We start from the raw sequence: 27938 nt of genomic DNA, 5'->3' as shown, positions 1-27938 counted from the left end.
GTATTGCAGAAATCAATTATTATGTTTATCCCAGTCTGTTTAGTAGCTGCGCATACCCTATATTTATATACATTCTACTCAATGGCTGCGCAGTTCGATGTTTTGCCATGTCTGAACGGGCTCGGAAGTTTGGCACGTAGTATGTAGATTGTAGGTCGGTCGTAGGTACCTAATTAAATCACTAAAATTAAACAACTGTGTATCCTTAAAAATGAATTTAATATCAATTTATCAAACATCCCATACTTATCTTTGATAGACATTTCGATTTCTTTAAAGGCTTGCGCGCATACAGAGGCGGGCAGAAAAATCCTTCAACATTTTCTTTACATTATTAATAGGTACACTTTGTATGTAACAGTGTTCACTATAGGCAGCCATAAGCCACAACAATGTCAGCTTACCTTAAATAATAATACATCGACTCGCAAATCTTTACCTGACTTTATAGTGGAATCAATAGGGCATTTTCCCTCGAAGACCTCAACAGCTCCGATTTTGATGATTTTTTTAAGTTTTTTTTTCATTATTTGAAATCAGAAACTTTTCTGTGTTGTTTGAGTAGGGACCGAATGCTATTCATGTAATAAATAGGTAGTTAAAATGTAATAAAAAAAACATAGGTACATACAGCCGAACGTAGTAGTAACGTTTTGGAAGTCGGTTAAAAAATTAAATACTACAGACTTAAAACTTCACAAACATATGCAGGAAACTATTAAGCAAAAGAAAACATAATATTTGCTATCTACTCAGAATCACTGAACGCTGTGCCAATGGTACCCTGTTTACAATTGTTTTTCCAAATGTATATAGGACCAACTTTAAAATATAATCTTTGTAATAAAAAGAATAATAAAAATCGGACCGCTCAATAAAAAGTTATGCTTGTTTATAAAAAAAAAAAGTTATACAAAACAGGGGATTGATTGTTTACCCATACGTTAATTTTAATGTAAAACCAAGCGTAACTTTTTATTGAATGGTCCGATTTTGATAACTATTTTTTATTGGAAAGGGTAAGTATATTCCGAAGACGTTTAAAATTTGAATAATTCTACTCATTATTGTACCATTGGCACCGCCTTCAAAGTAATCAGTAGATAGAAAATAGTTTCGTCTATTAGTTTCCTGCATACATTTGCGTTTTATTGTTTAATCAATATAAATCATTTCGTCCCCGCACAAAAAGGTTTCTGATTTCAAATAACATAAAAAAAACATGATTTAAAAATAAATCATCAAAATCGAAGCAGTTTTTGAAGACTTCCGAAATATGCTTGTTTTATATATTCATTGACTGCACTGATAGGGATGACGAAAGTTTTTTTAAATTGTATGTAAGTAGGTACCTATACGTATACATATATTGAGAGTATGCGAACAGTAAAGCAATTTTGAGGGATTAACCGTGTATTCTGTAGATACATTCAAAGATATAAGGACATCTTTCCGGCGCTGCTGAGAATCACTTAAAAACACCTCATATACGGTCCATTAGTGACGTCACTTTCATGTAAGATCATTAGATTTGACATTACAAATATCTTTGTCATTTGTGCGTTTATGTTTATACTTCTCATAATTAAAAAGGCACAATGAATAGAAGGAAACTAATAATGTATGATCTTTCATCTTATTACGTTAAACGATTTTTGGTGAGGTATATTAGATATGACCTTATTTTCCCAAATATCGCATAAAAATAAATTCAAACTTAGTCGTCATCCCAATTTTAAGCCCGCGCAGACAGCTCCAGTTCTGAGTTCGGCGTCTTCTGTCATGTAACTTTAACACGCTGATAGTGTGCCAATATCATCATGTATAGTCGGATGCAAACTTCATGACGTCTCGGATATAATACGGCTTTAAATCAAATAGATCACGGACCACCTGCACCCCCTCTATATAAGCCTATGCGCAGAACTCAAAACGTGGAACTTTTTCTTTTTGCGCGGGCTCTTATGGATTATTATTATCACTGGAAGCTGTAACCAGGGCCGGACCGTCCATACGGCGAAAGGAGCGGTCGCTCCAGGCGCCAAATCCTAGGGGGCGCCGAAATGGTAAAGACAAGATCGAAAAGAAATTTATGTGATGAATTTACGGGCGCGAAAGGCGCCATAATTGGATCTCGCTCCATTCTAAAATTTACCTCGGTCCGGCGCTGGCTGTAACAGGCCCTATCTCCGGAATTACTTGGACAGCGTATTAAAAAAAAGTACTTTGTAGAAATGCAAGTGTAATCTTCAATTTATCTCACGAACATTGTTATGAAAATATATACACATTAAAATTACGTGTAAGTTGTTTATAACCATTTTTTTTTCAGATGATTGAATAGTTTTTACATAACAATTTCAGATGAGAATATTTATGTACTTGGTAGGTACTGGTACATAATACTTTTTAATTGTCAACCACAGAATAAAGATGATCCAGAATGAGTATTTAGAAGCAGCGTGTTGAAGCCGGTAAAACTCATAAAAATCAAACGTCCGCTTAAACAAACTTTTTTCATAATTTGCATTTCAACGTAAATTAATATAATAATCAATAATTACCAATAAAAAACACTTATTTTTTTAGTTTTTGTGAACAGTTTTTAAAATATTTAAAAACATAAGACGGTATTTTTCTTGAATAATATTGAAAATTACTGAATGCGACACTTCGTGTCGTACAGACTCGAGAATGAATTCGTTTTTGAATTTCGTATTTGAAACTACGACACCTTCGTGTTCCGTGCGCTCTATCTGCCCATTATTCTTTAATCAGTGTTGTCACTAGATTTTTTTTTTAGAATTTATTTCCAGTCAATCAGAATGTTAATATAAAACAATTATTCGTTGCATTATCTCTTGTTTACCTATAAATCTTGCGTTCTAAAATAATTAGCTATCAGTTTGCTATGGCTATCTTATATTACTTATACCAAAAATTTTCTTAGAAGTCTAATCACCAAAACAAACCCGTCTTGTCACTAAAATCACATATTTCACTTACGTTATACGTTATTTCTAAAGAACAAAGTGTCTAAATCCTTTATTATACGCGTACAGTACGAATTACACCAAAAACTACACCGAATTTACGATTTATTCACATTTATTTTCTGAAAAACAAAATCACAACGAGATTAATTTGCACAGCTTAACTACGATTACGGCAATTTGACATTTCGTAACGCTAGATTGTCTATGAAAAGCAAGGATGGGTAAATAACATCGAGCGTTAACTTATCGATAAATGATAATGAATGATTCTTTAATAATTGATATGTTGTTAGTTTAAAGATGGGAAAATGAAATATTTTATAATCATTTTATTTTAAAAAATAGTTTTTTAATAAAAATGTTATACAATACATATGCTCACGTTATTCTATAGCGTAAAAGATATCTTACGAATAGTAGCATTATTCAAACACTGGTATGGATAACATTATCTCAATACGATTTTTAATAAAAATCGTCAAATCAAGATTTTAACAAAAACTAGCAATGTAAATTTAATTTGCAAAATGCGCGCGATCAGCTGTTTTCCAAGAGGTCAAATAGGCAGGTCACGACTAATAGGTATCTATCTATACAAAGTCACAAACAAACTGCGCGACGTTGTATTGCCGACCGCCGCCGGTGCCGAGGAAAATAATTGCTATCTCTCTCTAACCTAAGCTGCGTGGCGTGGTTAATAGGTATTTTCAAAATATTGAAACTTTAGGTCCTTTCGCTAGACGCTACGCTATTTTTTCTTTAGTTCGTGTTCGGCGGTCTGTTGACAAACAAACCAAAATTCAAAAACCTTTGTGTATGTTCTATGTTATGTTAGTAGTGATTTTCTGTAACGAATACTCATACAATTGTGTCGTTTGTATTGTGTGTGTTTGTGTGTGTTGACTGAGAAGTCTTGAAATGCTTAGATCAAATCAATTCAGTACTCATGAATATTGTACCTACTATGACGACAGAACGTCTCGTAAACGAGAAACAACCTGAAGTAAGTTAATTACCTGTACCTAGTTAAAAACTTGTAAAGTATAAAAAATAGGTATTAGATAGGTAAGTGTAGCCAGCCGATTTGCTGTCGATGCGTACGTACCTACTCGTACGTACACAGTAGATTGCGGAGCGTTGTTATCGCATTGTTCGCTGTACATTGCGTGCTCAAAATTTTCAAAATCTGAATTTTCTCATTTCCCACGTAATTGTTATTTAAAATATCGTTGTGGAAACTAAATTTAACCTCTTCACGCAGTTTTCGGTATCATGTCCCTTACACCCAGTATGTACGTGGATACGTGCACACTTTTTTGAAGTATAAGCAAATCTTGGACGTTAGTACGTCCCCAAAAGATTAAAGAAAGAGACGGCCGCGTGACGCAGTGGGTAGTGACCCTGCTTTTTGCATCCACGGCTGTGGGTTCGATTCCCACAACTGGAAAATATTTGTGTGATGAACATGAGTGTATATAAGTATTTATATGTAGTATATAATTGTATATTAATACTATAATATCAACTATCTTAGCACCCATAACACAAGCTACTCTGTATGCTTACTTTGGGGCTAGATAGTGATGTGTATTGTTTAAGTATATTTATAATAATAATAAAAAAAGATTACCCCATTTCTTAACCACGCGTACCCATAGGCATAAACCGTGCACCGTTCACCGTTTGTGACACGTGATATTTAATTTCTTAAAATGCACACAACCGACAAACGTTAGTATACGTTCCCTTTTAAGATAACGTTGTATAGTAACGGATGTTTTAGTTTAGGTATTTCAGTTATAACGATACCTACTTGATATCGTTCCGATGCCCGCCGTTAACTTCTCAACCCTACTGATTGTCTTTGATTCATAGTCGGCCATTATTGTTGTGTTAAAAAGTCATCTAAGTAAATTTCGAGTATAGGTAGGTTAATTATATTAAGGAAGTGTACTCGTTAGTATTAGTAGTCTACTCATTCTTGATTCATTCACATTTTATATATTGTGTAAACACAAACTCCGGTTCTACAAAGTACATTTGTCTATGGTTACAACGCTTTTGGCCATCAGTATGGAACACTAATTTCTATGATTTACACCTAAATTCTTAATCTAATAATAATGATCACGCATTTTGAATAGGCCACCAATAATGATTATTAAATAGTGGCACCATTTTTTATATCTTTACTAATGCCATTTAGATGCTATTTTTTCTACATTATATATATATAAAACATATCTGCCATACCATGACAAAACACAGTATCTGAGATACTCGTAGGTACATTAGTTTTGAAAATACAGCCCATTGTTTTAGTTCCATAACTGTAAAGATACATTATTACTGGTAATGCATTTCTCAGTATTTTCAAGTCTTAAAAAAATATTCAATTGACAGTATATTTGGTAACCAAGTGTGAGGATCTGATTTAGTTATGTGGTACCTATGTGTATTATGACAGTCGACTGCAGTCGGCGGCAGGCGACGGTGGTCGCCGACTGCTGTTGGCTGCCGCCGAGAAGTGGCTGACGGCAGCGACCGCCGCCGACTGCAGTCGACTGCGGTCGTCGGTAGCAGTTGACGCTCGTGTAAATGAACCCTTATGAGTGCTACCACATAACGCAGTATCTGACGATAGTGTTTTGCGGATAAATGTCATAGCATAGCAGAGTAATTTTGCAAGAGAACATTTATTTAAATACAAAATCATAATCAAAATCACTCTTTTTTCAATTAATCAATTTTTGTAATAATTATAAAAATATCCTAACAAAACTAGTAGCTATATTAAAAACAAAATAGCAATATAAGCAAAACATGTGTTACTTAGTTTGTGTGAGTGTGTTGATGTGTGAGATATGTGTTTTAAAACTTTTATTAAAATAACGAATATTATTACTTATATTATTTCAATAATTTATAGTCCAGTCATTTAAGTCTCTCCGCCCTGTCACGAAAACGATTCACCGTATAAAAAAAATATAAACAAAATATATTACAATACAATACAATTACAATACAATATTGATAATAAATACAAATAGCAAAAAACCCATAGGAAATGAGATATTTGGGTATCTCGAATTCCGAAGTGAAGTTACTATAATGACTGGACTATTAATCAATTTAAAAAATCAGTATGTACTTACTGTGATCTGATGGATAGTTCCACAACCATTTATAAAAAGTATTTGGCGAATGTCTCCTATTGCAAACTGTTTATATCCTAATAACAGTTTGAATTAATCATCGTAATAATTTTAATTTACAATTTTATTAAAACTATTTAATTTATTAAATCAGTCTAGAAAAAAAATGTCTAGCGTGCGTAAAAGTACTCGTTATATTCGCTATGTAATAGCTATAATCGAAGCTATATAATATTAATTCATTAGGTAAGGCGTAAGGAAAAAAAATCTACGTTTATTTTTGGTTTATTTTGGTATTTTCAAAGTCAATATTTTTTCTATTAATCAGTTTGACGTGTACAATCTTATTTTCAATAAACATGGAATGACAAATTTGGAGATGTAGATCTATTTTTATTTGTTTGTTAGATTCATAGATTTAGTTCATTTATTGTGAAATGTTTATCCGAACTGGAAGCTGAACGCGGACTCAGGGAATGTATTGCCAGAACAGAAGTCAAAGTTTTGATGATTAAAGTATGTCTGGAACGCCATGTTGGGATTCATATCTGAAATTAATAAAGAAAAGTTTTCATTTGTTTTATTTACTTTATAAAATAGCTATAAATTACGCGGGATTACATATCGAAAACATAATAATTATTATACTACTAGCGGACTCTCGCGAGGTCGTCCGCGTGGAAATCAATGTAAACTTACATAACCTATTTCACCAATTTAGGGGTTGAATTATAAAAATTCCTAAATCACATTACAGTTAACAAATTCTTAAAACTGTTACTCTAAAAATGGACGACTTTCAATACAAACTTTCAAACCCAATTTCATCCCCTTTTCTTTTTATTTCGGGGATAAAAAGTAGTCTATATTCTGCTCCAAGATCAGTTCCTTTATTATAATACCAAAATTAATTTTGATTGGTTCAGCCTATTAGCCGTGAAAAGGCAACAAACAGATAGACAGTTAGAGCTGTGGATTTTCATCCTACTCTTAACAAGTTAGCCCGCTTCCATCTTACCATTGCTCCATCAGTGTGCAGTAGTGGGAGTTTTTAATATTTTCATACTGTCACTATCGCGTTAACGTAAACGCCAATTTATATGGAATTGAAAAAGTAGTGCAGTAGTGCCACTTAATAGCGTTGTTGCAATTCCATAGAAATTCGCGTTTACGTTTACGCGATCGTCACAGTTTCAAACTGCCACTCAGGTGAGATTGTAGTCAGGGCTAAGTTGTAAATAACAATAAAAAATATATAATGTTATAATCTGGCAAGTTCCTTGATGACACTCCCATGATATGCGGGCGACGATGGGAAAGACTGCGCGGGTGTGAAATGATGCGTGCGCGGAAGTGAGGTGCATCAGTCGTCGGTTTTTCATTCATCGCTACTAGTCCGCCGGCCCGCGCGGCCCATCGGGAGTGTTACGAATAGGGTTGCCAACCATACTATAATATATAGTATTATACTATATTTCGGGTCTGCTTACTATATTCTGTTGAAGAAATATATAGTACGCAAAAATACTATATTTTCAACACTGATGTCTAACAAAAAATTTCATTTTAAATCTTTATGAACATTAGTATTCAACAGTTGCAATAGCATCTAGCCTATCCGAACTTGTCTATCTTACAGAGTTCCAAACATTAAAAAAATAGCATTTGGTTTTCAAAATTTTAAAATCAGATGTGAAAAAGCATATGACTCTCTTATATCAGATAAATAAATCTTGAAAAATGCAACAAGAGTAGGTGATTTTTTTGCTTAAGTATTCCATAAAATACTATATTTTTTTTAAGCGTACTATATTTTTTATAGCTTAATCTGAAAAATACTACATTTTTCTGATAAAATGTTGGCAACCCTAGTTACGAACGAAGTTGCCAAGCTATAGTATGTGAGCACTAACCGGACATGCCGGCGCCGTCCTCGTCGACGTCCTGCCCGCGGTCGTAGCGCACGCGCTTCTTGGGGTCGCTGAGCACCCCGTACGCCTCGCCCACCTCCTTGAAGCGGCGCTCCTGCTCGCGCCGCTCTACGTCCGACGCGTCCGCGTGCCGGTCCGGGTGGTGCACCAGCGCGCGCTTCCTGCACACCGAACACGTGGTTCCGTGACTTAATGAAAAACCGGCTAATAGTCGGACTTCGCACCGATACGCACATTCATTCCTGAATGAATGATCCCACGTCAGTGATCCGACCGTCCGATCCTACAATCATGATCAAACGTCTTCATACAAACTAGTCCGGGATCCGTAGAACATTTTTTACAACTGATTACTATCAAGTTAATTTTTGTGAGTAGCCTCATCTCAACTCACAATCTCACAATCAACTTTATAAACTCCCTTCCTCCCAACTTGTATCAATAACGAGGTTATTAAAAGTTATTACTAACCAGTTGTTTTTTTACTGTTGCTTAATTAACAGTTATACAACTTAACAGCCACAATGTTCTACAAATTGCGTGATACATTATCTCGTTTCGACGCTCAGAAATTTTTATTTCCTGGTAATTTCACCTACCAGAAACAAGAATTTTCGTAAATAAAAAAGTCGATCGTCTCATCGAGATGAACCTATTCATTAAAAATCAATTTGATAGTAATCAGTTGTAAAAATGTTCTACGGATACCGGACTATCTATTTATAATAAATATTCTATTGACGCAGTTTGTACGAACACGTTTGATCATGATCATGAAAAACGGGTAACCTCTAGCGAGGCAGGTCCTATTGAAGGAATCAATACATCTGATTAAAACAAAATATTTTTTAATCACTGCAGTTATAAACATACCTGTAAGCCTTTTTAATGTCATCGTCAGATGCAGTCTTATCGAGACCGAGAATTTTGTAATAGTCTTTGCGTTTGGATTTTTTAAGTGTTATTTTGGCCTCGTGCAGCAATTGCTTGTTTTCTTTGCTCTTGTCAATTTTGTAAAGCTTTTCATAATCTTTGACAGCGTCCTCGTACTGTTCGAGTTCAGTGTAACACTTTGCTCGTCTGAGCAAGGCCTTGACATAGTTTTCATCTAGTTCTAGTGCGGCTGTGCAAGCCTCGGCAGCTTGTTTGGTTTGATTTAACTTTGAACACACTGTTGCCTTGTTGAAGTACAGTTTAGCATTCACTTTCTTGTTGGTTTTGTCAATAGTTAATGCCTCGTTGTAAAGATTCAAGGCCTCTTGCCATCTGCCCATTTTAAAGGCTTCGTTACCTGTAAACAAAAAAGTACACGAGTTATGAACAAGTTCTCTTGATGGCATAACTAACTAAACAGTCATAGGATAATGTAAATTCCAGAAATCAAAAAGATTTTTGTCTTTATAAGTTACCCTTAATTAATTTCACGCGATGGTAAGTGATGATGCAATCTAAGATAAAAGCAGGCTAAATTTTCAGGAGGAGGATGAAAATTCACACCCCTTTCGGTTTCTACACGACATCGTACCGAATCGCTTGGCAGTCTTCTCTAGTTCTCATCTTGGAATCCTACCATCAGCCAGACCTGGACCAGTTAAGAAAACCTCAATCGGCCCAGACGGGGATCGAACCCAAGACCTCCGTCTCATAAATCCACCGCACATACCACTGCGCCACGGAGGCCGTCAAAGAGTTCCTAAACTTTAAATAATTTAAGTGACTTTTTGGTTGAATTCGCGATAGATTACTAGCAGGTTAAATTAATTTATTTAATCACAAAACACAAAGTTTTAGTAAGCGTGGGAATCATTTAAAGATACTGATCAATACAGAGTCAGATATTATAACTGTCAGTATAGGTGGGTAAGATCAAAAAACCCTTTCAAATACTTGATACAATAAAGCTAGGGTAGGCAGTGTTTATAGTAAGGGTAGGCACTATACATTCAAATTGTGGCTTTATACAAAAGAACTAGAAAAAAAGTACAACCTTCTTCTTTCTTTTGTTTCAACAATTTAGCCTTCTTGTATGCTGCAATGGCTTTTTTATGATCCGGCGAAAGACGTAGCACTTGTTGAAAATGCTTGAAAGCTTGTTCATCTTTGTCCTGAAAACATTTTAATGCAAAGAAAAATCAATGACAATGTTTAATAATAACTTTGTGATATTGTGAAATATTATGGTAAAAAGATAGAGTTTGTACTGAACCGATTTTAAAAATCCTTTTACCACTAGAAAGCCACATTATTTGAGAGTGTCACAGACTATATTAATTTATATTCGTCTCACGGGAACATGAAATATGCGGGTGAAACCGCGGTGCGTTAACTAGTCATAATATATGCAAATATGCCCTGTTGCTTGACACTTTACTGAACATGCTTATTTTTTTTTCATTTATGACAAAGAATAAATTGTACAGAACCTTCAATGTGACACTTGTCTGGTTTTTTGAATTTAGTTAAATAATGAGCTTTGGAACATACCTCGAAATATAGGCACAGTCCTCTCACATAAAGGGCTTCAGTGTCAAAACTGTCGAAACGTAGGCAATCGTTGGCAATCTCCTGTGACTCTTGACATCGTCCAAGCATAGCCAAGCATTCAGCTTTTGTGAGTTTTGTTCTGAAATAAAAATATCATTATAGTACACTAGAGGACGCCCCCGACTTCGTCCACCCGAGGCCCTCTTGCAAAATCCGTTCTCAGCGGACATCTGCTGACTGTAAACTATCTGTCTGTCAAATTTCATCTTTGTGCGTGAAGTGATTTTAGAGATTTCGTGATGATTGACTATTTGCATTTATAGATTAAGATTATAGGGAAAAATTTGATTGTTAGTTTGTTTTTAACTATTAGATTCCTGATGAACGTAGGCCATATTTTATCCCTGTATTCCCACGGGAACTACGCGGGTGTTATTTTTCAATAATAAAACCGAATATGTATAACAAGTTGGCGAAGCGATGTCATAATGCATAAAACATTATCAAACTTGACCAGTGACCACATCCTTGAAAATTCATTTAAATATTTATGTGAATGTTGTTGAAAAAATAGTTTGTCTATTGTTTACAGATGTATTGAAATAATTTTAAAGTTTAATGCTATAAGCAATCGTCTGCAACAACAATCGTCCATGTGGGAATTGTCTATTTTTTAAACACTTTATTTAAGAGTCTCTGCCATATAATCTCAGATCTGCCATATAATCTGAGTCTCAGACACTCAGCACCCACTCAGGGAATTCATTGAATGCTAAGTTATTCATTTCTCTCCCTTTATCTAATCACCATTAACCAGAATGAATGTTAGAAGCTAAGTTTAATCTAATCTAAATATATAAAACTCAAAGGACTGACTGAAATAGTGATCTATCAACAGACAACCCAAATCATTGAACGGATCGGGCTGAAATTTGGCATGCAGGTAGATGTTATGACGTAGGCATCCGCTAAGAAAGGATTTTGATCAATTCTACCCCCAAGGGGATATAATAGGGGATGAAAGTTTGTATGAAACTTTGTCAATATTGCGGCGATTTAGCTAAAATTTGGAATAAAAATAGATTTTACTCTGGATTAACACATAGGCCACTTTTATCCCAGAAAAATTCATAGTTCCCGCGGGATTTGTGAAAAACTTAATTCCACGCGGACGAAGTCGCAGGCGTCCTCTAGTCTATTCATAAACCTGTTTACCTGTAAAACATGAAGTTTCAGAGATTAGTGTAAATAGACAAGTAGAGAGACAGGCATACAAACTCCTAAGTGTTATTCTAGTTATTCTGTAACCTGTATGGTAGATATTGCTCTGATCTGTTTTACATCATTGAGCCGTGATAGCCCAGTGGATATAACCTCTGCCTTTGATTCAGAGCGCGTAGGATCAATTCCTGTCCGAGAAATGCCTCAAACGGTGAAGGAAAAACATAGTGAGAAAACCTGCATACCTGAGAATTTTCTAAATTCTGTGTGTGATGTCTGCCAATCTGCATTGAGCCTGAGTCTGAGTCTCCTATCAGTATTTGAGACTAACCCTTCAAATTCTGAGAGGAGACTCGTGCTCAACAGTGACCCAAAAATGGGTTGCAAATGATGATGATGATGAATGCATTTATATGAACTGCATGCTACTACTAAAGTCCTACATTAAAGTTCATTGTTTGATGTGATAAATTAAGATAAATTCTTACTTAGAACACGAGGGACTGTATTCGAGGCATCTGTCCATGCAGAAGACAACGCGGCGATAGTCTTGGGCGGCCATGGCGCGTAGGGCGTCATCGTGCAGCCGCTGCAATGAGGCCAGAGCACTGCGCTCGTTGGCGGTACAGTCCGCACCGCCGAGCTCGCTCGCCTTCTTAATGGCTTGTTCAGCGCCCGATATATCACCTGCAAATTGAAAACAATATTTAATGTCTGCAAATTAATCAACTACTGATTCAAATTAAATGATTATTTTAGTGTTAGATAGTCCATTTATCAAAGAAGGCGGCTATACAGGTGCCCTGTAATTAATTTTTCGGATTTTTAAAATTTTTCCATTTTGAATCAGTTTTATCATTTCTGTAGTTACTGTAATTAAAAGATCTGATTTTTGTTAAATATTGTGGATAAATCCGAAAGAAATAAAACTCAGTCACCCTAGATATTTTTGGACAGCTATTCAAATTAGTTTTAGATAATTAGGTGGTGTATCTACCATTTGCGTTTTATCCATTAATATATACCATTACACTACAACCAATAGGAGCATCAATGAAGAATATGGCAAAAAAGGGAAATACTATTAATTTTGAGTTTCCGAAAATCATGTGTTTAATATACGAAAGTACCACTTTGATTGAAAAAAATATTTTTGTATTACTTTAAACCCATATTCGGCTCACTGCTGAGCTCGAGTCTCCTCTCAGAATGAGATTACTTTAAAGCCTTTTTTTAGTGATAGAGATAGCTCCCAGCCTACCATATATACAGGGTGATTCGGTCTTTAGTGCGGATATTTTTTTTCGTGGTTCTGTATCATTAATAGAATATAAATCTACAAACAGTTCGATACATTTTATGTATTTTTTTTTTAATTTATGTCTCTAAAATAACAAAATAATGTACATATTATTACTAAACAAGATATATTCAGCTTAAAAGTGATCTGGTGACATCCTTTAGGTATCAAACGAAAATAAAATAAACGCACAATAGGGTGACCCTAAAATTCTGTTCAAAAGTAAATAACTTTAGCTAACGATAATTTTGTTATTTTTGAGTTAAAAAAAAAAAGAAAAAATACGTGATCATTAAATTTTGTTTATGTACAAAATATAAAAATATCCGCACTAAAAAAATTTTCTTCCTGTATAGACTTTCATTTTTTATCATACAAACTTTCCCTACCTATGTAGGAAAAGTTTGTATGAGACTGTTCATCTTTAACTTCAAAGGGTCCTCCACACAGACATCTACTGACAGCGTAACTTCTAACAAAACTGAGAAACAAGTGACATAGAAAATTTTAAATTGATCTGAATCACATCTACAAATATTGCTCAGTTAATTACACAGTGACATTCACAGTAATGAATAAATAATTTATTAATTCAGATGAAAAGAAAGCATGAGTAATAGTAGTAAGACTGTGTTGGTGCAACCTAGTTTTCTCCTTTGTTGACTCACATCCTCCCACACAGTCTGTGAGATTGTTATGCTGATTTCAGTCCAATAACCCCAAAAATATATCAAGCCAATCTGATTATGACTTTATATATTCAGAAAATAAAAGGTTAAGGTATATACTCCCAGCCACCATTTTGAGGACCCAGGACCCCTTATCAAAATGAGCATACCACAGTTATTTCTTTAATTTGATTACTAATACAACTAATACTTTTCTTTGCTAAATTTGACAAATATTTATACATAATTTGTATTTATATTATATTCTAATATTTATGAATTGACCTCAGACCAATTTTAATGATATTTTAAAAGCAAAACAACTATCAAAATGAGAAAATAAAAATGTATACATTTTCTTCATCTCATACATTTTGACTCTAATAGATTCTTTATTGATATTGTGACAACTTTTGTTTACCTTTGATCAACCAGAAAATGCCTGAAGGATTTGGAAAAGAAAAGAATGGTAAAACATAATTTAAATGAAAAAAAAATACTTACCCAAAGCAATGTAACATTTTGTCATCCGTATGTAACCTTTGGTGTATGTGGGATCAAGGGCAACAGCTTTCTGTGCATCTTCAAGAGCCTTCTTATACATCGCAAGCATCATGTAACAAGCTGCTCTGTTGCCGTAATAAGCAGCATTTTCTGGACATAACTTTATTGCCTCTTCATACTTGATCAATGCATCCTTATAATTTTTTATCTTGTAGAAATGATTGCCACTCTCTTTTTTTTCTTCGGCCAGTCTAGAAAACATTGCAATAAAATAATAGCTATATGCACAATTCTCATATAGAGCCTCAACAGCTCAACAGTAAGAGTGGTCGGACTTATCAACGAGGAGTGGTGGTTCGATCCCCGCACCGTTGGTCTATTGTCGTACCCACTCTGAATACAGTATTTCCCGACTAGTTGAAGAGATAATGTTAATGGGAATATTGGTCATATTAAAAAAAAGATATGGCAAATATTATTTAAAATAAATACAATGCAAACTATATAGATGCATTATTATGTTAATATATTGTTCATTCACACTCATACAAATTCTCATATCTGTACAATTTATTTAATAATTTTTAAAAACATACTCTAAGATTTCATATTTATTTTTTAGCTCTACATTATTATTGCTTGCATTAATCTCATAATAACTTCAAGATGATAATTGTGTATGTATTATATTTATGTATATTATGTATTTATGTATGTTTATTATGATATTATTATTTATATTTTGCAAAGCAATCTCAAACACCTGACTAGTTGAGTAGGTGGTTGTCCCACAAGTAGGTCATGATTCAGGAATCAGGAAGAATAAAGAATACTATTATGTTTGTATTATAATTATAACGTATAGTTAAAGTTCAAATTCAATTATCTTTCTAAGTTGACTGCTACAACATCTGACTTGAAAATAGGGTGTACAAAAGGTCAATAATATTACCTTTCTGGACTTTTGGGAATAATATCATCTATAGTGATATACAAATCCCCTACTTCTGACTCGGCCATTTTCTATTAGTTATCCGATATAATATGCGATTTTTTCACTGCAATTCCACAAATCTTTCTATATTTTAATGATAGATTACGGAACCACGAATTATGAAATAATAAGACAAAAGAAAAAGAAATGCACTTGGCCAAGGCAAAGGAAGGCAAACGCCACAGATTAATTAATAATTTAATAGATACGCAAACGCAAACGGCCACAGACAATGTATAAGTTATTAAATTGATTATCGACAAGCGACACAGATTATTAGATAGCTTTGACACCTAATAAATTCTACTTCTTCGTCGTGTCGTTACACTCTTGGTTGACAGAGTGGTCGTGGTCGTCATTTGGGCGCGGTGGCAAGCCTCACTATCCGTCGCCAACTCGCCATTCCTCCCGCAGTGTGGCTCTCCTAGAACATTCGTGGAGCGATCCATGGAGAGCGGTTTTTACCTAATAAATAGCGATTATATTATGACAGATTATGACCAATGAGAAATGACGGTCGTCCACGGTCGTCCGAAGTGTTTTTCTTCCATAGATTTACGATTCGGTACAAGTGGGTGCTGTAGACAGAGAAGTTAAGCACGGAGGATTTTTAAGAGAAAAAATAAAAATAAAAATAACTACAATAAATAACGACTAAATATTTTCATAGAAATTATAATATCTTTTAATTATCGACAGAATATTATATTATCGACAGAATTAGCGATTAATCGATGAATGTAAATAATTAATCCAAAGGATAATCAATTAAATTGCGATAGCCGTGGTTATCAAATTTGGCAGTTGACATTGACACTGACAGTGACAGTTGATGCTTGACAGTTTGCTGTTTGACACGGTTGTTGAACTTTTCGTAATTTCGTTTTCGTGTTGTACTTGTAGTTATTAAAAATTGTAATCTAAATTCTTCTTGTTCATATGTTAATTATTTATATGTATTGTCCCATTCTCATGTGAAAACAACTAATTATGGAAAATATTGCAACGCCAGTAAACGAAGAATTTTTAAGTAATGGAGAAATCGAATGGCAACCTCTTTCTCTTACTTTGGTTGAATATCCAAAGGGTACTTGTAATTTTATTACACACTTTAAACACGATAGCAAAGAGAATTCTTTTTATTTATTGGATATGAGAACTGTAATTTTGTTGCAGGCGATTTGTTAGGCAAGTTTTTTGCCTTCACAAGTTTAGCTCCGTTTGGAATTGGCGCTGGCTTTGTTACTCTAATTTTATTTCGGAGAGATTTGCACACAGTAAGTATTTTGAATCATATTCATCATTGGTATAACATTTTTATGGGCTCTCATTTATACTTATCACTTAAATTAACCTGATTCAATTGGTAAACAAAATGAGTGCTTAATTAGTAAGTAATTTTTAAACATAAATAATCCATACCAATATTATTAATGCGAAAGTCGGTCCGTCTGTCACCTTTTTATGGCTTATATATAATATTTGATATAGAGAATAGAGATAAATTGGACCTTGAAGCAGAACATAGGCAATATACTTTTTATATTGAAATATGTTGCTGTTGGATTTATAAAAAAACTCATGCAGATTTGCAATCCACTATTTAAAAAAATTATTAACTCATATCTATAACATCTGTTTATTGTCACTCCTACTCTCAGACTTAAATAATTTGTATGAAGCATGTGCATTTGCAAAAACACTCCAAAAGGAGTTTCTTTTTATATGAAATTTTGTTTGTGGAATTACAATAACATAAATATTTCTCATTGCAGATAGCATTCTTCATTGGAACCCTTATCAATGAAGTGTTGAATATAGTATTGAAACATATAATCTGTGAGTCCAGGCCATTGATCAGAGGGCACTTGTATAATGAATATGGAATGCCATCGTCACACTCTCAGTTTGTGTGGTTCTTTAGCATATATGTCCTTTATTTTTTCATTATAAGGTAAGAAAAACAAGACACAGTGTAAACTCTATATAACAACACTAAAAGGACTGTACATTTTATATCATAATAGAGAGTTGTCATTAAATGAAATGAAGAAAATTTATGAGTAAAACTTTTAAGACTTTTTTACCAGCCATGTTTACAATTTAAAAGTTTGTGAGTAACTAAGTCCATGACTTTTACTTATTAGTCATGTAACAGTTTACACATGCAATACCAATTTGTAAACAAAATAACAAATTTCTTAGAAAGTTTACTATGGGCTAGTAGCTTTTGGTAACTTGAAAATTACTTTTTATTACTTAATTGTTGTTATGGAGAGTGGGTGTAATAAAGTGTATTATTGTATAGAAGGCAAGCTAATCCAATCAAAGCCACATCATGTTGGTGTGGCTTTGATTGTTGTTAAATCGAGTGACATTATATTGAGTTTACACTGTATTTCATTGTGTATTTTTGAAGTAAAACTTCTTTACAAACCCTTCACTTGGATAGTAAATTGTACTGTACTGTGGTGTATGGCTTACAAAAAGTGTAATAGGGCGAGGTGAACGGATGTTGAGTTGGAGACCTAAAAAAGCTCATTTCAGTGGTCTGACAGCCTCCATGTTTCATGTAGGATGGTGCTGGTTCCACAATTTACAATAATTGTATGTGTTATGAACATCATATAGGCGACTGTCACCGTACTCATGCTATCTGGACCTTTATCACTTTAGTCTCTGGACCATTAAACCCAATCATATGACTGTGTTAATATAATTATCACTGACAAAAACCATTTTAATAAAATTTGTACAATTTTGTTGTAGGTTGCATCATATAAACAATAACAGCATAATATCTGCACTGTGGAGAATCATTATAGTAGGTAGCTGTTTTACTCTTGCTTTAATTGTATGCGCGGGAAGAGTGTATCTTCACTACCACACAACAGCGCAAGTAGTTGTTGGTGGTATTGTGGGATTTGTATTTGCCACCATATGGTTTACGGTGGTCCATAGAATATTAACACCATTATTCCCTCAGCTGGTATCCCTGTAAGTATCGCTTTTTGTTGTAGTTCAATGTCTACTATTATTTGTTATTTTACTTTGTTTTTGTAATTTTAAAGAAGAACTAAGAACTAATCATCAAAAATATTGATCGGTCATTAAATTAAACACGGTAAACTATTTTGGAATATTTAAAAATTCTTTGTTACTAATTGTACCCAATGTCTTGTCAAATGTAACTATATTTATTTTCTAAATCTAAATTATAATTCTTTCATCTGAACTAGCTACTGTTTTTTTTTTTTAAAATACACCTGCAGACTGTCGGTTTTATGTATGAATTTTTGTGATTTCAGTAAAGTGTGTGAAATGTTGATGATACGGGACACTACACTGATACCCAACGTGCTATGGTTCGAGTACACGACGTCGCGGCAGGAAGCGAGGACACGCGGCCGCAAGCTGGCCGCCCTTAAGCCTACCCAATGACGGTAAACCTATATATTAAGTATGATAAATTGAACCTTGGAGCAACACATTGGCTACATTTTATCCCGTTAAAATCTATGCTTACCACTTTCTCCATTTTTTCGAAATCGGTACAATATTTCCCAATATAACCCAATTCAATTTGATAGCTAATGATCCCTACTAACGACCATAAAAAGATCGCTATACGTTTCTAGTGCCCTGTATTGTGGAGGGAAAACACTATGGAGTCGGTGCTGTCGTATACAGAGACAAAAAATGCCATATTACCGATGAAAGGTTATGTTTGGATGTTTTCGCTCACCACGGCTATTACAGCCAAGTATACTGCAATTCACCATATAACTGTACACACAACTTTTTCATGTTTCGAGTTTATAACATTGGAGAACACAGAAAACCCATATACGTTAATGGAGACAAAACATGTCTCGCCCTGCTCACACCTTAATAATTTCCCAATCGCGCCTTCTTACTCTTGATATTATTAATTTTTCGATAGACCGTCTACATATTCCTGTCTATGCCCTGTATACATATACAGATAGATAAGCAGTAGTCTGTGATGTTTAGGTACGAATGCGCGCGCGCGCCGTGCGCCAGTGGCCACGCCCGGCTGCGCGCGTGACGCTTCCTCGCAGCGGGGGTCATCGCTCTACTGGGCGGCTTCATCATATCCAGACTAGAGCCATGCTCAATATTAACGCATTGACACATATTATTTGTTTTATCTAAGATTGACGAACTTTTTAGAACATAAACTACCCCGAGTATATCGCTGCAGGTGTGGCTTAACTAGACACGTGTGAAGCGCGCTTAAGTGTTTTACGAAAACCTGTAGAAATATTATAAGTATAAGTAATATAATAAGTTACGTTTTTAATAAAATTCAAAATTTACTGCATAAAAAATAAAAAAATAGATGATGGAATCAAGCTTTCACATTTCCCAGGTCGAAAAAAAATCAAACTGGTACACATGCAACAATATTTGATGCGCCGCTACCTGCAGCGATATTGTGGAAAATATCATTATGTATAATCCAACATGCAAAAAAAAGTGCGTCTAGCATGTTGTGTCTGCTGTGGCTTTAAAATTTGCATTCTGCCTTAATTCGACGTGGTAACCCTCATTAGCATTACATATTGGGAGATTTCGAGATCTTCTAAGAATGCAACGTCCGTCCACCGTACGTCCGAGCCGAGCCGGTTTGAGCAAGACTTGTAGACGCAGTATGCGATTTTAAACCTCTGCGGACGCAGTTTAGACGTGCTAATGTGGCCTTCGCTTAAGACAAATATATTTATAAAGGTGTTGCATAGAAAAAGTTCTAGCGCTTTTGTATTTGTATACCTTTTCATGGAGGAAATGGACGTCGTAAAAATTATAACGGCTTGCATACGCCAGCCATCAGCAGGTTTGCAGCGCGTTTAAGCCTAGTTTGGACTACTTTAGCATTTTAGTCGAGTAGCGTAACTAAACTACTTGCTGAAAATTGCGAAAATGGACGACGAAGTGTTTCTTCGCTCCAGCGAAACGTCAATTATGATTTTAGGAGCAACGAATGAACTTGACTAACTCGCCAAGTTCGGACTTGTTTAGTCGATGAACCAGTGAGCGTGGACGCGTGGTGGGAGGCGCTGCTCGCCCGTTTAAATAATTAAAATGGATTGACTCGAGTAAACTATTTACTAACGTACTCGACTACATTTTTTGTGTTTGGACACGTTTAGCAGCTAAATTTTACGCTACTCGACTAAACTGCTAAAGTAGTCCGAACAAGTCTTAATGCCTAGTTCGGACTACTTTAGTATTTTATCCGAGTATTAACAATCTAAATCAAAATCTAAATCAAAAATCAAGTAAAAACAAACAACAAGCGACTAAAATACTAAAGTCCGAACTATGTCTTAGGGATATGGGCAGTAAAAAACATTGATTATTGGTATAATATGATTAAGGTTTTGAGATTTTTTCACTGAACACAACCCTAATCTGTACAGTAACTTGGTCGTATGTGACTGTCGTTAAATAAAACTACAATGTATAAAGATTTGAAGATACTTAAAGTATCTGACTTCTATTAAGCTTTTTGCGTTTTACTAAGCTTTAGCTTGAGAATAGTAATTACATTTATAAAAAAAACAATTGATTACGTATATTAATTTCCTAATTATTAGGTACATTTTTAAAAGTAACTCGGTTTATATTTATTATTAATATAATATGTATGTTTACAATATTGTCAGGTCTTAAATAAATACTGTAAAGCAGAGTCATAATTAATGGAATGTGGATTATTAATAAATCGTTTAAGGATATTCATAAATGTCATGTAATAGTGTATATTGTGTCCTAGTATAATATAATTAAGTAGTTAAAAAAAATACATATTTTTTCCAGTTTTCCAGTTATTATTGTAAATTGCTATGATGTTTTATACATATATAAGTACAACTTATTATATTAGTTAATACTGTAGAGTATTTTAGGCTCTAGGTGATCTTAGCTGTAATTTTTTACGAACTATTTATTAATGATATAAAATTCTTCCGAAACCAATGCCTGTAATTATGTGAAATATTTATGTCAACCAGTTAACTTAATCAATGCTTCATTTATTATTTATAAATAAATAAATCTACCATATTTCATGAGTTATACGAAGTATTAATAAAATGTAATCGAAGAAATACTCATAGCTTTTGCATTTAAGCAAGTCTCCATAAATGGGACACACGGACACACTTATAGGTAGCTTGTTATGACACGTAATACTGTAAACAAAATTGAATTTACATCTCTAAAAGCAGTGTAGTATTGATTTATAGACAAAAGGTCTATCTCTATGACCCGAGTATATTATTTAATGAAACTTGTTGACGAAAACTGGCTCGTTAGTCCAATGGTTAGCCTATGTGGCTTTGCATCACGAAGACTTGGGTTCGAATCCTGGGGTCGGTTCATTGAACACCTATCTACTGAGCTAAGAAGTCAGTGGGGTTACACCGCCGTCTCTCGGAAAACAGCTCAGATTAATTACATAAGGATCCTCCTCGCTAAATATTACTTTTCTGTCAAAGTATATGATCAATGATCTAATGCGATTATAAAAGCTGTCTCTATAGAATCGATGTTTCTTAGTTGTAATCTTGTTCGTCGCTTAAAGAACTCCATAATACCTTTTTGTGTAGTTGAATGGTGTAAAAAACGGTCAACAATTTCTAGTTTTTGCTACAAGATTTGCTATTTGTATAAATGATATATGAATTTATGGACGTAAAATATATTCATTATAGATTTTAGAATTCAACATATCTTATTAATTTATCATGTACTATCATATACCTCACTTTCAATAATATTTTTGTCTTCCGATATTTTTTGCAAAATAAATTACTTAGTCTGTCAGTTTTAACTGTACAGTTTTTTCTAATGACATTGATTGAAATTTCGATTAGAGAAAACTGTACAATTCAAACTGAATGTCTGTAGCGCGGGTAAGGTGCGCATCAAGAGATGACAAGATAATTTTGTCGTAAGAAATGGTGGACGGAAAGAAAGTGACTACAAGTCTGTCTGACATCCAAAAATAAAAAAAAACATCACGTTATCATAGGGGAGCTGAACTAAAAATTAACTATAAATGATTTAAATATATGAGTACATAATATAAAAATAAAAATAATGAAGCATGAATTTAAAAATTTGGAGCCTTATACCTAACTATAGCAAATAATAGATTAGAGAAGCAAGTCGTAACATATAATTCTCATAATAAAATTAGTTTAATGTCATGCTAGGAAACGGTTTAGTGTTTTAGTATTTAAATTACATTTACTAGTTAAATTTTGTACTAGAGCAAGATCATAGTTGGGATTTGAGAGAAAAACTCTAAAATCCCTACTTTGTAACACGATATACGATCTTGTGTTATAAAATGTACTATTGAAGGCAATAAATACATAGGGATCAATAACTACTATATTAATTAAAATATGTATAAAATAGTAACAACGCTAGCACTAATACTAAAACTGAGAAATGTATTACTTAAGTTAAATTACTTTATGTGGTACATGTTGTACATAATAAAATCAAAGAACTGTAAATAATATAATCTTTCGAATTATGCTCTGCAATAAAATATTATAATGCATTTAATTATTTTCTGTATTACAATTTAACTTACTAAGATCGTTGAAAAGTTAATTAAATTGAATTTAAATCATTAGATATTATTAAAAAAAATTGCGGGATATATTGAAAGCAATTTAAAAATATTTTATTAGTAGTTTCAATTGTAACAGAGTTTAACTAGGTTAAAATTTAGATAATAGAGTTTGGCTGATGAAAGAAGAGACTGAAATCGCCCGCTAAAATCATTTAAAAAAATTAAAAAAACAGGCATTTTCATAATTTTTTTGTTTGTGAATTCATTGCTACCTATACTATAAGAATTGAACTCAGTTACATATTCCAATATTTGCACTATAATTTTAAGAATTTACTCCGATTTTTTTTTTAATTTGGCGGGCGATTTCAGTATCTATTTTCAATAGCCAAACTCTAGTGTAGAATGATTTTGTTTTTATTGATTGTTTTTATTGGCAGCATGGATATAATGTAAAGAACTAACAAGATGGTTTAGTTGTAATATCGTACCCATACAGTCAGGAGCACCGACTTCATTTATTAAGGTGCTCATCACTTATCACATAATTGCTATATTTGATTCCAAACAAAAACTCTATAAACCGATTGGGTACATTACATACAGCGTGATTCGGACTTTAGTACCGATATTTTTTTTCGTGGTTCTGTATCATTAATAGAACATAAATCTACAAACAGTTCGATACATTTTATGTAATATTTTTTTTTCAATTTATGTCTCAGAAATAACAAAATAATGGACACATTACCAAACAAACTGCGCAACTGCTGGCGGCACTTTGCAAGACGCCGACAAAGAAATACCGGCCGTAGGCATATCGCTTCGACTACGGCTGACGGGGGTGGCAGAGGTGAGGGGATCGAAAAATCCCTGAAGACGCCTACCGAATTGCCGATGGGCGACCAGTGACAGACAATCTGCCGTCGCGTGCGCATTTAAGTTACCTAATTAATAAATCGCATGTGCAAGCCACTATGTCGGGATTTTCAAATCGCGAATATTACGAAATGATGCGACTGTATTATGTTCCTAGGTTACGAGCCCAAGGAATCCTGAACCCCGCAGTGCCTAATGTGAGGAACAAGTGTTTTCAAAAGTTTGCGTAATAATAATCATCATTTGTATTTCATTATTTCAATGGAAAGTTCATAGGTTCATAGATAGTTCATTATTATTACGCATGCACTTCAGGCATTATTGATGGTCCTAAGCCCAATAAAGTATGAAGAGAATATCGGTACTCAGCTCAAAAGTGACGACCTTTAATTATTATAAAAAATAATAGGTATCAAACAAAAATAAAATAAACGCACAAAGGTCAACGGCCCTCGGCGCGGGCGCTCGCTAACCTACCTACCAGCTGATTTTGTATAATTGCCTATTACCTAGTACAGCGATAGGGTGACCCTTAAATTCTGTTTAAACGTAAATAACTTTAGTTAACGATAACTTTGTTATTTTTGAGTTAAAGAAAAAATACGTGTTCATTAAATTTTGTTTATGTACAAAATATAAAAATATCTGTACTAAAAAAAATTTCTTCCTGTATAGGTAAATTCTTTTATATTGTAGGTAGGTACTTACAAGTATAAAGTCTAGTTGCCTAAGATTAAGATTAAAACATTATCACAAAACGGCCCTTGCTCTTCCGTAATATTTTAAAAAGTAAAAATTTATAAATATAGATTAAAGATGCGTCAACGCTTAGAAAGTATAATTATTTTTCGAAAATTGCAATTAAGAAGTTCATTGCTGGTCTGAAGTGCGTTGTCCGAATCCGAATGTTGTATTCGCGCTCATTTGCATAACTTCAAAGCGATAAAGTTATTTGACACAAACTGTATTCATCGCTCGTAATGGTCGTAATACAACATTAGCAGCAAAACTAAAATAGTTAATTTGTTTTTAAGTGTACCTTTTACTCAGCGATTTATTATAGTCATACAAAATTAGTTAATATGTCCGTAACACGTCAGTTAAAATTAGCTTGTGCGAGAATTTTTGTTAAATAAATCGTCGCTTAATTCATAAGTTCTTTGAAAGAGCTATTTCACTAGAAATCTACTGGGTGTGCTCTGTATCTATACAATTACAAGATAATGATAGTAAAGTCACATATAAGGTTGTGTCTAGATCGTAAGGTGTTGAAACAATGATACTCTTCCATTTATAACAATTGTCGTTTTATCAAATGGAATTGATTTTTATTATAATATTGTTTACGTAATTACGTATTAACATGTGGCAGTTTGGTTAGGTATATTAATTCGTTATCTATTTGTACGCGTCAGAAGATTACAAAGAATACAAAGATTACAGTCAGAAGTAAGGCCTAGTTCGGACTACTTTAGTATTTTAGTCGACTATGAGCAATTTTTGGATTTACCGCCCAAAAATGGTTCGTACTCGACTAATCTATACTTATAATAAATCTGTAGAGAGGTCAATTCTGTACATGAAATACATTTCCAAAATAACTATCAGGGGGTGATTAGTGGGCGATACTGATGCCAAAAATGCAATCAGTAAAATTTTTGTCTGTCTGTCTGTCTGTCTGTCTGTCTGTCTGTCTGTCTGTCTGTCTGTATGTTCTTTATAGAAACAAAAACTACTAGACGGATTTTAACGAAACTTGGTATAATTATTCTGCATACTCCTGGGCAGGTTATAGTATACTTTTCATCACGCTACAATTAATAGGAGCAGAGCAGTGAAGGGAAATGTTAAGAAAACGGGAGAAGTTACTCAATTTTTTAAGCTTCCGTCGCGTGGTATGTTCGTTATAGAAACAAAAACTACTCGTCGGATTTTAACGAAACTTGGTACAATTATTTTGCATACTCCTGGGCAGGTAAAAGTATACTTTTCATTACGCTACCGTCAATAGGAGCAGCGCAGTGAAGGGAAATGTTAAGAAAATGGGAGAAGTTACTCCATTTTTTAAGCTTCCGTCGCCGTCACATGGTCCCTACCATAGGGGTAGTAGGATAGGGGTAGGGTAGGGGTAAGGTAGGAGTAGGGTAGGGGTAGGGTAGGGGTAGGCGTAGTAATAAGGCTTTCACGCAGACGAAGTCGCGGGCGTCCGCTAGTACTAAATAATTTCGTAGAAACAGTATAAGATCCACAAAATGGCGGCAAACAGTTGATGAAGCAAGATAGGTGTTGTTTACTGTCAAACTATTAAAGATTTGTTGGCATTTTCAAAAAGTTGAAATTAATTATCATAATAACTAAAACTCGAGAGGCGAGGAGAGCAGAGGTTTATAATACTCGTAATATTTTAATGCTGGCAATACAATATTAGTTAATTGACAGTAACAAATATCACAGCAGCTCGTCGAATGTGTATCGGCCTTAACTGTATGTACCTACTCGATGTATTTAAGATTCTGCAACCAAAAAGTTACTGCAATCCAATGGAATAATCACTAAATTATTTTTGTTATTAGATACCTACTAGGTATATGTATTTTCTCTTTGAATTTGCTTAATTAACAATTGAATATGCAATTTCGAAAAGGGTACATATCAGATATTCTGTACATACATCTCACAAATATAAAATATCTAATAACATATTTAGATTAATTTTAAAATAAATAATTTTAGTAATTTTCAAGGGCTAATTAACACGAAAACCTAACAGAATGGTTACTTTTAAAAATTGTACACTGGTTTGGAAAATAATTAGTGTTTTTTCTTTTCGAAATTGCATATTCAATTAAGTATTAATGTCAAAGTTGGTCGAATATTAGTTTGTATTATTTACTCTCTTACATTGCCTTTACATAAAAAGTATATAGAAAAATTGTTTAATTGTAATTTAAAATAGGTATTGAAAAATTCTGTTTTCTATTTATTTATATAATGAGGTACTTAGATAAGTCTCTAATTATTATATTTTCCACATTCAGCTTATTTTTATGAATTCGTGTCCTAACACCCAATACTTATTTCGACGAACAGATAGGTAAAGTACGTGCTGTTAATTTTTCGTCGGAAATTGTTTACTACCTAGGTAACCACTTTTTTGACGAAAATTTATCGCAGGATATTGTGTTTAGTCTTCCAGCATATCTGTTACCTATAAGCACAGAAAATATTTTGTTATCGAATACCTGTTAAGCAATATTATAAAATACGAACCCTTGTTGTATACTTGGAGTTACAGATTAAAGAATAGCAGAGTATTAGCAGCAGAGGTAGTGCGCACGGAACACGACAGTGTCGTAGCCGTTCCTAATACTAAATGCAAAAACGAATACATTCTCGAGTCAGTAGGTACGACATCTAGCGGCGCATTAGTAATTTTCAATATACAAGAATTATTTCTTGTATATTGGCGTCTTGTGTTTTTAAATATATTAAAAACTGTTCACGAAAACTAAAGAAATAAGATGGAGTATTTTTTTATTGGTAATTATAGATTATTATTATATTAATTTACGTAATTGTCGTTAGTGTTAAATTTTGAAATACAAATTATGAAAAGTTTGTATTTAAGCGGATATCAAAGAGACGCGTGACGTTTGTTTTACGGGTTTCACCGGCTTCACCACGCTTCTTGTAAAGACTGGACATCATTATTCTGTGCTTGGAGTATATTGTTTTTTTTTTGTAACCAGTAGCATTAAGTTATAAAAACTCAAGTCGAATAGCCTTGTGAGCCAAACGATACGGTTAACAAGTGGTTAACAAATACCTACTTATTATATGTATAATATATTGAGAATGCTTAAAATATATTTTTTTTCTCTGATATAATATTTTTAATTTTTCTTCTTTGACCGATGCCGTCGCCGGCGAATATTTGACGAGGCGCAGTGAAGCGCCTACCTTTTAATAGGTAGGCGCTTCACAGCGCCTACTTATTTTACCTATTATACCTATTTTATATTATGTAGGTAGTTATTAATACCTACCTACATAATATAAAATGTTGAACAAACTGTCATTGAAAAAAGGTATACTTGTCGATGATTTTAACCCGACATTTATATCCCGGTGAAAAATGTCACCAAGAGAAATAATAATAAAATATAGTTTTTGAAATTATAATTTAAAAAA

The 27938-nt window shown here is 33.7% G+C and overlaps 2 protein-coding genes across 2 annotated transcripts; one reads left to right on the top strand and one right to left on the bottom strand.

The window, feature by feature from the left end:
• Positions 1-200: 200 nt before the first annotated feature.
• Positions 201-15433, bottom strand: LOC112058241 (dnaJ homolog subfamily C member 7). The gene is made up of 8 exons (XM_024098948.2): positions 15212-15433; positions 14260-14510; positions 12276-12474; positions 10567-10705; positions 10070-10187; positions 8956-9373; positions 8065-8243; positions 201-6699 (listed from the first exon to the last, which is right to left on the bottom strand). The coding sequence occupies exons 1-8, from the start codon at positions 15277-15279 to the stop codon at positions 6593-6595; spliced, it is 1479 nt and encodes a 492-aa protein (XP_023954716.1). The 5' UTR covers positions 15280-15433; the 3' UTR covers positions 201-6592.
• Positions 15434-16088: 655 nt separating this feature from the next.
• Positions 16089-27635, top strand: LOC112058240 (dolichyldiphosphatase 1). Its single transcript, XM_024098947.2, has 6 exons — positions 16089-16340; positions 16430-16530; positions 17029-17207; positions 18023-18250; positions 18562-18696; positions 19268-27635. Exons 1-5 carry the CDS (start codon positions 16244-16246, stop codon positions 18692-18694), a joined length of 738 nt encoding a protein of 245 aa, XP_023954715.1. The 5' UTR covers positions 16089-16243; the 3' UTR covers positions 18695-18696; positions 19268-27635.
• The last annotated feature ends 303 nt before the right edge of the window (positions 27636-27938 follow it).

The sequence above is a fragment of the Bicyclus anynana genome, chromosome 3 (genome assembly GCF_947172395.1).
Source record: "Bicyclus anynana chromosome 3, ilBicAnyn1.1, whole genome shotgun sequence".
In the NCBI taxonomy this organism is placed as follows: domain Eukaryota; kingdom Metazoa; phylum Arthropoda; class Insecta; order Lepidoptera; family Nymphalidae; genus Bicyclus; species Bicyclus anynana.
Note: the sequence above shows the minus strand (reverse complement) of the source record. Positions and strands in the feature narration are given on the sequence as shown.

Coding starts and splice junctions, on each gene's coding strand:
- LOC112058241 (XM_024098948.2), bottom strand. CDS start 15,279: ATGGCCGAGTCAGAAGTAGGGGATTTGTATATCACTATAGATGATATT. Junction 14,511..15,211: donor ATTCCCAAAAGTCCAGAAAG/GTAATATTATTG, acceptor AATGTTTTCTAG/ACTGGCCGAAGAAAAAAAAG. Junction 12,475..14,259: donor AAAATGTTACATTGCTTTGG/GTAAGTATTTTT, acceptor TTCAATTTGCAG/GTGATATATCGGGCGCTGAA.
- LOC112058240 (XM_024098947.2), top strand. CDS start 16,244: ATGGAAAATATTGCAACGCCAGTAAACGAAGAATTTTTAAGTAATGGA. Junction 16,341..16,429: donor TTTGGTTGAATATCCAAAGG/GTACTTGTAATT, acceptor ATTTTGTTGCAG/GCGATTTGTTAGGCAAGTTT. Junction 16,531..17,028: donor TTCGGAGAGATTTGCACACA/GTAAGTATTTTG, acceptor TTCTCATTGCAG/ATAGCATTCTTCATTGGAAC.